Genomic DNA, 14108 nt, shown 5'->3' with positions numbered 1-14108 from the left:
GCTCTTGGTCCTGAGTGTGATCCGCAAGTTCCGCTGTGGATTTCATGGAGAAGCTCTAAGCCTTTGGTTCCAGTTATGCATTTCAACATAGGCTGGCTGATTCCTTTCTTGTATAGTTGGCCGTTGACGATTGCGAAGTCTCTGCTTCTATGTTTAAGCCTTTTGGCCTCATTGCAGTCAGATGGATGGTAGTGGCCTTGGAGGTATAGGGTTATTGGGGCCCGCCAGTCTTCGGTCATTATAAGGTTGACAATCCAGTGCCCGTCGGTGTCCTGCTTTATTTGTAGGCCTTCAGGATTTCGGATGGTTGGTGTACCGATGACGTGATAGAATACATCGGAGGGCAGGGCTTCGCCTTTTGCTGCTGCTTTAGCTAATGTATCGGCCTCTTCGTTCTTGTTTCTCTCAACGTGTTGTAGAGTGAAACCCTTGAATTACTTCTCGAGGCTTCGACAACGGCGAGGTATTGCATTAGTACAAGCTCTTTGGCTGAGTATTCCTTTTCGATTTGGCCAGCGACGATCTTGGAGTCCGTTTTAATGGTGCATGTGGTCACGCCCAGGGCTCGCAGTTTGCGAAGTCCGAGGATGACCGCTTCGTACTCAGCTGTGTTGTTTGTGCATCTGTCGGATTCTAGTGCAAAGCTGAGGCGCGCGGCGTATCTGTATTTGACTCCGGCGGGTGATGTGATGATCGCCGCGACGCCTGCCCCTGCGTGACACCATGCTCCATCGCAGTGGATAGTCCAGCCTGTGGCAGAACCGCCCGAATTATTCCAACTTAAGTGCCCAAGTCGCACCCTTAAGGGCAGCAACACACTTAAACAAGAATAACCCGTCAGTCCCTCGGATCTAGTCCGATAAAGCCACATATCCAGGATCGAATACCACTAGCTCACTCGAAGGTGAGGCACAGAGAAATACAATAAAGCATAATACCACAAATTTAAGAAATATCATTAGTGATTACATTATCGGAGTTTCAGAAATAATAACCATAAATTTTAATGCAGCGGAAATAGCTAACGGAGAAGAACCGAGTAACATGGCGAAGCCTGGCCACACTACTCCTCCTGGTCCTCTCCTGCGGAAGCAGCAACCCACTCGACCGTCTATCCCGGTGGCAGGGACGAAGGCCAAGTCACACCATCAACTAAAGCAAGGAGGTACCTGCAAAAATTATGCCACAAGCAAGGCTGAGTATACTAATACTCAGCTAGACTTACCCGGTGTGAGGAGTCTACTCCTCTACCTCTAGACATGCAGCTGTTTGGCTGAGGGGTTTGGTTTACCAAAAACACTAGCTGAGTCTAAAATCAAGTTTTAGCTTTTCAAGTTTTAGTATGATCCTTTTTGACTAAATGTGTACCTAGCTAATCATACATGATATCAAGCATTTTTATCAAACAACATCTTTTGCCAGTCACCTCATTTCCACTTATTACTCAATGCAGTACAATGGATCAAGCAGTCTCATTAGCTGCAAGAAGCAGACGATTCGAATCGAGTTTTTATCCTTGCAAGGTAAACCTAAACACACGACATGTAGGGGCACTCCGTCCCCACACACATCAACCGTCCCCATCGATTCCCTGGCAACAGAAAGGGGCTCACCGCCTTGGCGTACAATGCCTCACTGACCCCGACTGCCGTCATGCAGTGACCGCACTTGTACCCACCATAACCGGAATGGGAGACCACGTCTCAGGTCGCATGAGGAGGGCAATCTGCGGGCAGGTTCACTCAGGTACTAGGCTTACCGATTTACTATATTTCTCGGCATGTGTTTAGTACGTTCAAACGCTTGACACACGGTACCACACCTTAATCCTTATTCCAATTTCCGTCTCGTAGACAACGCATCCCCATGGACCGTTGTCCACAGACTATCATCATTATGATATATCAATGGATACAACCAACTCCTGACCTCGCGCGAGTGCTAGAAAAATCACTCGACTTCTACCGAGATCCTACTTAATAAAGCAGCTACTCGACCTAGCATACTAGTATCCATCTCAAAAGGAATCCTGAGTTCATGCAGCTAAGGTTTCAGTCAACTCCTACACTTAAGTGCACAGTACAAACCTACAATCATTAAGTGCAGTAAAATAGCATATATAACGGTTATGCATAAAACCGGGGCTTGCCTTTAATTTAACACTCAGACAGTGTTTGTTGGGGGAGGTACTCGCTTGGCGAGCATCCACTGGTTATGTCCATTCTTCAGGTCGTCCACCAACTGCATCTTGTGGTTGGCACCACATCAGTTGCTCGATCATCATCTCTCGGTCCTATATGAGATGCAAGATGCATATGTATGAATATAATGAAAGCACGAGATATACAAAGACACAGCGGCGAACTAAACATTAAATGAGAAAACACCGCAGACAACCACATGTTAGCTTTAGTTATCTGTACTTCATCGAGCGCACAACATCACACCACTGGAAGGACAACGATTAATACCTATAATTAACCAACGCAACACGACATCACAAGTGCAAGCATTTATTTAGTTGCTACGACTTTTTATTAGTTCTTATATTAATCGCACAAAAGCATCTCAACACAAGTTTAACAGAGGACCTATGCATCAATGTCGATAGACTCCTATATCACAACCAACTACAGCAAGGGAGCCTATTAATCATGGAACGCATGTTAACCTAAGTTTAGACATTACAAGTCTATGTCCGTTAAGTGCTAACTAAGCATTTTTAGTCAAAGGGTGAACTAAACAAGCAAATAAGCACTAGCAGAATTTTTGGACAGCAATACAGCAGTCACTTGTTTTAATCATAACTCTTTAATTATTAGTCCAAAAATATCAAACTAGGACTTTCTGAAAAGCTTAAAAAGTGCTCTACAACTTTGGTATTGTCATCACAACATGATTAAACACTTAGCAAGGTCGAATTGTGTAAACACAACAGCTCTATCCAGATTTGGACAGATTCAGACTTGCGACTTCAAAAATTCACAACTACTGATTCAGACATCCAAACAAAGTGATCCTAGACTTTCTGGAAAGCTAATTAAATGTTCTACAAATTATTTATAAACATCACTGGCTGGTTTAACATGTATCAAGGGTAAAATACACTATGAAGGCTGTGCTGTCCTGAACTGGACAGATTCAGTCTTTACACTTTAAACATCCATAACTTAATCTTCAGACCACCAAAAATAGTGATCCAAGACTTTTTGGAAAGCTTGGCAAAAGCACTACATAACTTTTATAATCACTAAGAAGTGATTCAATGTTTAACTAAATCAAACAACATAGTTTTCGAAATCTGTTCTGACGGTGGACAGAACACAACAAGCAGTTTGTAAAATTCATAACTCTTAAACCGTCAGGCCTATGGTTATGAAATTTTAACACAAGCAAGATAAGAAAAGCATCTATAACTTTCTTATAATCTACAAGGACTGATTCAAACGTTAACTTAAGCAAACAGTACAGTCTCTGAAATCTGTACAGAAATTGGACAGATTCAGTTACTGAATTTGTAAAAAGCATAACTCCTAAACTGTCAGACCTATGGCTGTCAAATTTTAACACAAGTAAGATAATAAAGTTATCTACAACTTTCTTGTGACCACCACTAACTAATTTCAAGATTAACTTAAGCAACCATTGCAATCTCTGAAATCTGTTCAGAAATTCGACAGATTCAGGTGCTGGGCTTGTGAAAAGCACAACTCCTAAACGATCAGGTTTATGGCTGTCAAATTTTAGTACAAGCAAGATAATAAGGTTATCTACAGCTCTTCTACACAACTTTTCTACAGAAAACATAATTTAATTCATCAAACAAACAGCACAGCGAAAACAGTGTGTGCAGTCCAAAACAACAATCATTAAATTTCAGCTTCTCTATAATTCAAGAATTGCCGCGTTCTAGAGACTTGAATTATTAGAACACTTTGACATTTGTTAGAGTTAAAATAACCAAGTGAGAACTAACAAGTGGACTTACTAATTTTTATCCGTGTCATTATGAGCACTAGAAGTACCATATTTAATTAGCAACGCATTCTCCCCGATAATCGATATCAAGTGTTGTTCATACAATAATTTGCATTTTAACTTAGACATCATATGAACACTACTACTTTTTACCCGCGACCGTAACCATACATATGTAGACTACAACAAGCAATTCACCGTGATTACGAGCTTAACCACGCCATCTAACAATTCGGTTAACTAGAGCACGACATCGCCGCTAAATAACATACACGTCAACTTGCCTATTATTATCGAAATCCGAGACACCACATACACTACAACATTTTTATAAACATTCATATTCACAAGTATTTTTGCACACCGACCAAATCATACGAATCGTAAACTACTAGTCTCCTACTCACAATCACCATGCATTTACTCCCCGATCATGAACACATACATGTTTATCATACGAACAGAGCATTTCAATAATTATCCTAAAACAATTAACTCCATTACACAACTTATACCACAAACCTACTTGACTCGTTTGAAGTGCCTACTCGAATCCGTGAGCACAATCACGCATTATATGCGAAGCATAATTTAACGAACACATAATACGCATCGACTCAATTCGACTTATAAATATCGAGAAAGCGATGACCAGTTTGGCATGTCACCACCTCTCTAATTAAGCAAAAACAATTTCTACTTATATCGACCGAACATTCGTGTCGAGCACACCTTATGTTACCTTGTTTCGCATACAACCATGTTGTGGCATGCACTCGGGACACTTCAACCAATGTGGCGCGACCACTAATATATGAACTCCGATACTCATGTTTTAATAATTCATCCTCTACGCAACTAGCATTTTCTAACTACTCGTCACATCAATAAATATGCTCCCTATATAATCATGAATTCCATCACATTGCATAAAACAATTACACTTTTCGCATAATCACATATCGATACATTTCCCAAAACAAAAGCCGCATTTTGTAACTTAGTTTTTCGCATCAAACAACGCATCGCATATTTTTCCTACCAAGATATAAAAACATCCGAGTTCTTCTCTACTTCTTTTTCTTTCGCCACAAAATTCAATCCATACCAACACAATTTTTAAACATGCACCACATCGACCAAAACATAATTAGACAACTACAAATCGCACACATCAAACAACTTCTTGTTCTCCAACCGCAAATGCGAACCTACTAATGCGTATAGCCAAAACATTTTACACACATCCACACATATACGTGCACTGCATGACATCAACCAAATTATATGTATGGTAAACTATAAATCAATCAACCTCAGCGGGATCGGATTTGAGTTGTGCAAGCACGTGGTTCACCCGACCGGTCTTGTATCGAACACGCGTGCGCGACGAATGGCAATTGACGGCTAGCTGCGATTAGACACACACACACACACAACCGTTCAACAATTTCACCGAGCCCAAAAATAAAAATATAATAGCAGCAAGGGCAGCGGGGGTTTCTCACCACGGTTTTCGACGGCGTCGCGGAAGGGGCTGCGCAGCGAGCACGAGAGCGACGACACACGACGAGGGGAGTGGAGATCGAACAGGAGGGCTGCTGCAGCGCGCGGTTTGCTGCGCATTTTGTCGAACAACCGGCGGGCACCATGACGAACAGCGAGGAAGGGGGCTCGCTGCTGGAATTTCTGGGCGTCCATGGGAGGTGGAGCACAGAGCTGCTGCGCAGTGGGGCAAAAGGGGAGCAAGGGCTGGCAGCCATAAACAGGGGGTGCTGCTGCTTGGCGCCATGGACGTGGACCTCGCCGAGGTCGGCCCAAAGAGCTTCTGCGCGCAGGGGGAAAACAGGGGCAAGGGAACGCTGTGCAGGGCGCCGTGACTGCTGGCCGGAGATGGAGTTCGGTCTGCAACAGAGGGGGCTCGGCCACGGCAAGAGCAGGGAAGGGGAGGCTGGCTGTCGGCCTTGGTCGCGGCCAGGGAAGGAGACGCCATGGAGGGCTCCATGCGTCCTGCTGCATAGCGTCGAGCACATGGCGAGGAGGACCTAGGCTCCCTGCTGCTGGCGTGAGGGAGCAGTGGGAGAGCTGCAGTCGTGGGGAGGAAGGGAGGAAGAAGGTGAGGGGTGACGCCCATGGAGCAGTCCTGCTGCCGAGCGCCATGGAGCCAGGAGCAGAGAGCATGCAAGGAGGTGGAGCTGAGCTCCCTGCTGCACGCCGTGTGGAAGAAGAAGACAGAGAGAAAAAAAGAAGAAGGTGGCGGCTAGGGGGTAGGTGAATAAAAGCCAAGTGCAAGTGAGGGGTCCTTCTATTTATAGACAAGTCCTAGGGTTAGGGTTTCAATTGGGCCAAATGGGCTGGGTTGGGCTCGGCCCAAAACGCGTAATCGGGCTGCGCTAAATATTTTTCGGAATAAAAATGTTCCTGCGAAATTTGTTTCTACAGAAAACAGAGCGAATTAGAGTTTCGATGAATGGACGATCGAGCGATTAATTCGGTCGAGAGTCTAATTTGATTTGGCTCGAAAATAATTACCTACGCGTGATTCGAAAATAAATCGTCCTGAGATTCGATCGGCTTTGGATTTTTAGTCAGAGAAGGTGAATCGTGGCATTTTAAAATTGGTGTCGATGCTGATTTTGACATCGGATTGGATACAGAGATATTAAGCCGAATCAGATAGAAATTAATTAGAGGACGGCATACTGAGTATTTTTTTGAGAGTACGGATTCGGATTAAAATAGTCGAACATCGATCGAAGTTCAGGAATTAGATTCGGGCTCAGATCAGATAACAGTCGTTGAGAGTTTGATTTAATGAGCTTTAGACGAGATTTATAAATCGAGATTGAATATTGAGATTGCATTCGCGCCGAGAATAAAAGTTTTTAACAGCTCCAAATTTGGTTGTTTCTCGCGATCGAATAACTCTGAATTCGGTGAACTTCCTTGAGAAAGCCTGATAGACAGAGATAGACACGATCGAGAAATAGGAATTTTCACTGAGCATTCAAGATTAGGATAACTCTTCCGACATAACCCGAAATAGACACCTGGGGTGTCACACAGCCCGTTTCTGCGTACTCCTGTCGGGGCCCCACAGGTCCTGTCCAGTCTATGATCTGCCAGAACTTGTGATTTGATTGTTGTTCTGGACTCGAAAGTGATATTGTACCCTGCGAGTTCCGCTGCCCACTTTGATATTCTTGCGGATGCTTCCGGATTTCTGAGCAGTTCCGCAAGGCCCTGTCTGAAGTGACTCGTATTTTGAATGCCTCGAAGTAATGACATAGTTTGCACGAAGCCATGATGACTACGTATGAGATTTTCTCAAGTTCAGTCATGTTGCATTTGGAACACGTGAGGACTTTGGACACGTAGTACACTGGGCATTGCTGAGTCTTGTCGTCCCTTTCCTTTTCTTGGACCAGCGTTGCGCTGACTGCGCTGTGCAAAGTCGCAATGTAAAGGAGGGGGAGTGCTGGGTCTGGACTTGTCAGGGTAGCCAGGTCGGATAGATGTTGTTTGAGAGACTCGAATGTCGCTGCTTGTTCTAGGCCCCAGACAAAGTCTTTCGCTCGTCGTAATGTTTTTAGGAATGGGAGGCTTCGCTCGGCGGATTTGGAGATGAATCTATTCAGAGCCGCAAGTCTTCCTGTTAGCCGCTTGATGTCCTTGGTGGATTTCGGCGGTGCCATGTTCATGGTTGCTTGGATTTTGGTAGGATTGGCTTCGATTCCTCAGTGTGATACTAAGTAGTCGAGAATTTTTCCTTGACGTACCCCGAAGATGCACTTCTCTGGGTTCAATCGGAGTCTTGCTTCGCGCATATTGGCGAATGTTTCTGCGAGGTCAGACAGGTGGTCCTCCTTGCTTTTACTCGCCATGATGATGCCGTCCACATAAGTGAAGACATTGCGGCCTACTTTGTTTTTGAGGACCTTCTTGGTGAGGCGGGAGAATGTCGAATCGACGTTCTTGAGTCCCTCGGGCATTCGTATGAAACAGTACATGCCAAAGGGGGTGATCAAGCTGGTGCTGGCCTTGTCTTCCTCTTTCATATGGATCTGGCGGTATCCCGAGAAGCAATCTAAGAGGGACATGACTTCGCAGCCTGCTATGCAATCGACAATCTTGTCGATTCGCGGTAGGGGGGAGTTCTCCTTGGGGCATGCTTTGTTAAGGCTTGTGAAATCGATGCACATGCGCCATTTTTCGCTCTTCTTCTGCACCATCACGACATTAGTGATCCATGTTGGGTAGGCGATTGGCTCGATAAATTTGGCTTCCAATAGGCGATGTACCTCGGCCTTGGCTGTCTCTATTTTTTCGTCAGACATTTTGCGTAGCCGCTGCTTTTTTGGGTGCACCGAGGGGTCGATGCCCAAGCTGTGTTCGATGATGGCGCGACTAACCCCTACTAGGTCGAGGGCGGACAAGGCAAATACGCCCTTGTTGCGGCTGAGACAAGAAAGAAGCCTTCCCTCGCCGTGTGGTGTCAGGTCTTCGCTGATCATGACTGATTGTTTGAGTGTTGCGGGATCGTGGGGTACTGTCTTCGTCCCGTCGTTGCACTGCAACTGGGCGTCGATCTTTTTGCCTTTGGATGAGCGATGGCTATCGCTGCCTTCACACTCTGTTGTTAGGCAGTGAACATTGCGCTGCCCTAGAACGAAGTCTCTCTCGATATTCCATGTTGTTTGCTGGTCTTCGTAGACTGTGATCACGCCCTGTGGGCCTGGGATCTTCATGCAGAGATAAAGCCCATGAATGGCTACCTCAAACTTGTTGATTGAGCCACGCCCCATTATGGCGTTGTACGGGTAAACCATGTTGACTATGTCGAAGGTGACTTGCTCGCTTCGCGCGCTGGGCGCCGTGCATGGGACCACTTTGTTTGTACCACTGGACTGGTGAGAGCGACACGGTTGACACTGCGGTTGTGGTCCTATTATCTCGCTTGGTGTCGAAGTCTACACTGGATCCCCCAGTGATCATGTGGATGACACCGCGATAAGGCTGCTCACTGAAGTCTTCTTGTTTGGGTGCTGGCGATAGGGGGTTTTGATGTGGATGATTTGGATGGTGTGGTGGTGGTGGTGGGAGAACTTCCACCTCTTGATGGTGATGGTATGTGTGATTGGGTTGGTGGTGGATTTGCTCGTTGTGGTATGGTTGTTGGTGGTATAGTTGGGAGTGATAGGTGTGCGCGACGACTCATTGGTTGTTGGCTGGTTGGGCTCTAGCCATTCTATCCTTGGTGGCCTTGGTCTCTGGGCAGTCCCTGGTTGGGTGTGCGTAGTCTTCGCCGTGAAAGAGGCAGTAAAATCTTCATGGCTGTTGGGCTCGGCCTCTACCTCTGCCTCTTGTGTTGTTGCCGCGGTTTTGGGAGAGGTACTCTTGACGTCGAACTGTGTCTTCGGCGGGATATTGGTTGGCTATGGTGTGCACCTGTTGCTGGTTGCGATTGTCCCTACCGGAGTATGACTGTGCTGGCCTGACCCAAGTTCTGCTGGACTGTGGAGGGTCCTTGGGTTTCCTCTGAGATTCGACCTTGCGTTGGTGTAGCTCCTCGGACCTAGCATATTTTTCGAACAATTGGTAGAGCTCTTGCAGGTGTTTGGGCGGGTCTCTGATACAATGACTATACAAGACGCCGACTCTAAGACCGCTGATTGCATAATGGATTGCTATGTGATCGTCAACACATGACAATTGCGACTTGAGCGTGAGGAACTTTTTGTAGTATTCTCGAAGAGTCTCCTTCTCGGTAGCCTGGTATATCAGGTTATGGCTGGGCCTTCGAGTGCGATGATGAAGGATTTGGCCATGGTGGCGTCGTCCCCTCTAGATGATGCAACAATGACTTGGTAGCTCATGATGTACTGGGCCAGGTCGGTGTTGTCGTTGTATTTCAGGTAAGTGCCGACCCTAAAGTTGGCTGACCAGGGTGACGCTTGGAGCTGCGGAGCTAGCGGACTTCGCTGGTCGAGGTAGTTGATTCCCTGGAAAGCGGCTGCTGCGGGATGATGGGGCCACACTACGGGTGGAATGGGTCTCCGCCTTATATGTTTTGTTGGAAAACCACCGGGGCCGCGAGGGGGCCACGTTGTAGGTTGTACGGGCCTTTGCCTTGTATAGGTGTGATTTCTTGCTCTAGCTCCCGAGCCTTTTGTTCCTCATCTAGTATCATCTGTCGCACTTTGGCTTGCATGGTGACTCGTTGGCGCTTGGCTTCGAGGATCTCTTTTTGCTTTTGAAGGTGGTTGTTCTTGATGCGCAGGGCTCGCAACTTTAGCTGGTCTTCGGATGAGATGCCTATGATCTCGCCATCTTCTATGGTGTCTTCGCCTTCTGGAGGAGCGAAGCCTGGTGGGGGTGCTCGCGGTGCGCCCTCGGAACTACAAGTGCGCACAGTGCCGTCGGGCATGGGGTTGTCCTGGCGTTGTTTCTTACTATTGATGGTGTCATCTTCAAAGGCCTCATGAAGGGTGTTGTCTGCGAGGGCTTTGCCTTTCTTCTCCGCTAGGAGCGTTGCCTTCGTCGCGTCGACGATGGAAGCGGCGGCCTTCGAACTTGCTCTCTTGGGGGCCATCGCGGGATGTTTTCTCGTCACACGAACGGTTGGCGCCAAATGTTGGAACTGCTAATCCCAGGACAGCAGAATCCAATAGGAAGAAAAAGGGAGTAGTTAGATGCCTCTAAACACAAGACATTAGAGCAACAATGTTTTTCCTTTCGTCCCCCGCACTGGCACTGGGCGGGGGTATTTATAGGTAACTGAAGGACCGACCGACCTGGCCAAGGACAAGTAGACCCTCAGTTACCTAGTTTATCCCCAGAATATTCTCTCACGGGGAGGTTACAACGTGTCATTACAGCATACTTTATTACAGACGTGGCCCAACCTGCTCTGCCCACACAGCGACCTGCGGACGGGGCCTCACAACATGGGTCGGATTGTACACGGGCCCCTTCCTACATTGAGAGCCTTGGGGACTTCGTGGTATCGGCCATCCAACCCCGAAGTCTTCGATGGTCTTCGCCTCGGCTCGTCGGATCGAAAGGGTCACTTGGGCCTTCGCATGGCCGACGTCCGCAGGCCTGGCTGGCGGAGCCTGCTGACGGGGTCTTCGATCTGTGGTACGTCAACGTGGTAATCCTCGAGCGAAGGGGGCGTGTTCGCTTTCGCCCCAACAGCTCTCCGTCTGCACGTGTAGAAACGTGGGGAGGTTGTGTCTTCCGCGAGCCAAGCTCGAACAAACCTGCAGGTGCATATGCAGACAACCAATCATGAGGATAGTCTTCTCTCACTTGTTATTCTTTACCGGTAGAGGAGGTTGCAACAAATCTTCGTTCGTGGGACGGATAATGTTGTTGAGTCGTTATGGGCAGTATATAAATTCTTGTGTAAAGAGTTGGGTGGTATGTCTACTGCTATAGAGCGTGCGCTAGAGAAGGAAGAAAAAGAATTAGCGGATGAGGAGGAACTTGATCGGTTGTTACTAGGAGAATTATGTGGGGATTTAATAGAGGTGATTTTTTATCCTGAAATTGAGCGTTGTATGGCGAGCTCAACAGGACCTAAACCACATAAAGGCGGGGGGAACAAATTGAATGGGTTAACATGAAAGGCCTGTTTTGGAATGCAAATGGGTTTCGAGACCCAGGCAAACATAGGTTAGTTTCAGATTTAACAAGAGAGCATAACCTTAGTTTCATTGCCATTTCGGAGACGGGCAGGTCTGATTTTCCAGCACCTTTTTCAAAAGAATTTATGTGCTAGGCGGGAATTTTTATGCCATTGCAATGCACAGAGAGGGAGGTCAGGTGGTATTTTACTAGGTATTGACCTAAGTGAGTTTGACATTGGAGCCATTGATGAGAGCGATTTCTATGTCAAGTTTCACTTAAACAACAAAAGGGATGATTTCAAATGGGCGCTGGTTTGTGTTTATGGAGCATGACATACAGAAGGCTGAGAACCTAAAGATGATTATGTGTGCCTTTGAGCAAGTTTCGGGGCTCATGATTAATTTTCACAATAGTGAAATCTTCTGCTTCAGGAGTGTGGGGGATAGATATCCCCCGGGTCCACTAAAAGAGTAAAGGACCTCACGAAAGGCCCAAGGGCCCAATAAATCGTAAGGTCATTCTTTCGTGGGCCTGGGGAGAAACAACCAGCAAAGCAGAACGACATGAGGCCGGATTGGTGCAAGCCCGGACGGTCCACAGCGTCGGGCGAATGACCACAACAGAGATCCGACTTTCCCGCGCTGGAGCCTCCATGCAGCGAAGCCGTGCGAGGATAAGTCAGCGAGGGTTACGTAGGGATAATCTCAAGAGGTTCACTATCTTTTAGCCACTTGTTGTTATCTTATCCACGTGTACTGCCCCACGGTCTAGTATATAAGGCCTAGGGGGCACCCCTTCAGATGGATCGACCCTTTACTTAGCCACCCACGCCAACTCTCTGTATTCTCAATCCAGAGAGCTCTCTTGTAACCTCATTCACCAAGCATACTCATCAGGATGTAGGGTGTTACGCATCTCTAAGCGGCCCGAACCTGTAAACCTTGTCCACTGTCCCTCGTGCGATCGGCACGAACCATTTTACTACAGTTGTCGACACCGTCCTACTCCTAAAACACCTTGAGGGGCAACCCCGGGTGTGCGGTCGGACCCAAAACACCGACAGCTGGCGCGCCAGGTAGGGGGTGTGTCGACGATCCAAGCTAGCTCAATGGCCGTCACCTTCTACACCAAGATCACCCTGCGTCCCGGATCCGTATTCTGCTTCGGAACAATCTCATCTGTAGCGGATGAAGAAGGGATTCTGCACCGTATCGCGGATCCGCCGGAAAAGAAGTCTCCCCAACGAACTCCGAAAATACCGGAGAAGCACAACCTCCAGCTTTCCGGACGAAGATCGTCTCCGGGAAGTCAGGGGCCGAGGGCTCGCTGATCCGGAGAACTCCACTGCCTACCTCCCCGACAAAAGAGTGGACACAGATCGCAAGGAAGAAGGTAACCGGGGAGAAGCAAGTTTCTCTTTCCGTTCCTCATACCTCAAAGGGGAACGGGAAGAAGGTCACCACGACAGCAGCACCATTCTACCCCGACGTCCTCTTCATCGGGAGAGTGGAGTCGCCTATCGTCTCCGACGACGAGCCGACCGTACCCGGGGAAGAGCCGCCTCAACGAGAGTCCCGACGACGGAGGAACCGGCGCAGGAACGTTCGACGACATCACGCGGCTGGAGAGCGGAATCTGGAGCAGCCTGTCTCGTGAGACGAGGTCTCGGAGATAGGAGAAACTCCGGAAGAACGCGTCTTCAGAGAACGAAGGAACTCCCGACGACGTGATCGCCGACGAGCTCAGGAACAGGCTGAGCAAGATGCAAGGCAGCGCCGGGAGAATCCACTCTTCGGGCGCAACCTGAATCCCGACTTCGCCCGAGCTATGAACACGCCGAGCGAAGTCGGAGGGGTATTGGCTCGGATAGCTGATGGACTTCCTCGGACTCCTGACGCCGAGGGCTACCGACGACTGTTCACCCAGGCGGCCAACCATCTTCTACCGCTCGCTCACCCGCCGAACGATCTACGACACGCCATCAACAGTCGCCGAGACGCGCGAAGCTCCATCAATGCTTCGCGCGAGCGGCGGCATGAGAACGAGATTCACCGTCGGGAGGAGTACGACAGGGATCATGGCATCCCGACTCAGAGCCAAGCCACCAGAACTGAGTCGGCAACGGCCTCAACTGGCGGAACCACCCGGGGATGGTCGAGGAACCACAATCACAACTCCCCTCCTTGGGACAGACATCGTCCCCGACGACAGGAGGACACGTGCGGAGTGTCCGCTCTTACTCCGCGCCTTAGGGCCATCCAATGGCCTCCCAACTTCAAGGTATCCAATGTTGACAAATATGAACCTAAGCAGGATCCATGGGGTTGGCTAGCCGTCTACACCACCGCTGCTCGAGCTGCTGGGGCGTCCGAAGACGTGATGACCGCGTACTTACCCATTGTCCTTGGGCAAGACGCGCTGCAGTGGCTGCGACATCTACCCCGACACTGCATCGACGTCTGGGGCGACTTCAGTCGACGCTTCACCGCCAACTTCCA

General features: G+C 48.2%; 1 protein-coding gene across 1 annotated transcript; it reads right to left on the bottom strand.

Annotated features, from left to right (window-relative positions):
- Positions 1–5152: 5152 nt before the first annotated feature.
- LOC103643277 (uncharacterized) lies at positions 5153–6232 on the bottom strand. Its single transcript, XM_008666440.3, has 2 exons — positions 5487–6232; positions 5153–5389 (listed from the first exon to the last, which is right to left on the bottom strand). The coding sequence occupies exons 1-2, from the start codon at positions 6157–6159 to the stop codon at positions 5295–5297; spliced, it is 768 nt and encodes a 255-aa protein (XP_008664662.1). The 5' UTR covers positions 6160–6232; the 3' UTR covers positions 5153–5294.
- Positions 6233–14108: the final 7876 nt, after the last annotated feature.

The sequence above is a fragment of the Zea mays genome, chromosome 1 (assembly GCF_902167145.1).
Source record: "Zea mays cultivar B73 chromosome 1, Zm-B73-REFERENCE-NAM-5.0, whole genome shotgun sequence".
In the NCBI taxonomy this organism is placed as follows: domain Eukaryota; kingdom Viridiplantae; phylum Streptophyta; class Magnoliopsida; order Poales; family Poaceae; genus Zea; species Zea mays.
The sequence above is the reverse complement of the archived record's forward strand: the minus strand, read 5'-3'. Positions and strand labels throughout refer to the sequence as shown.

What these genes read in the sequence shown, in the direction of transcription:
- LOC103643277 (XM_008666440.3), bottom strand. Translation starts at nt 6,159, where the DNA reads ATGCTCTCTGCTCCTGGCTCCATGGCGCTCGGCAGCAGGACTGCTCCA. An exon ending in CGACGCCGTCGAAAACCGTG is followed by an intron (nt 5,390 to 5,486) that starts GTGAGAAACCCC and finishes GTCTAATCGCAG; the next exon opens with CTAGCCGTCAATTGCCATTC.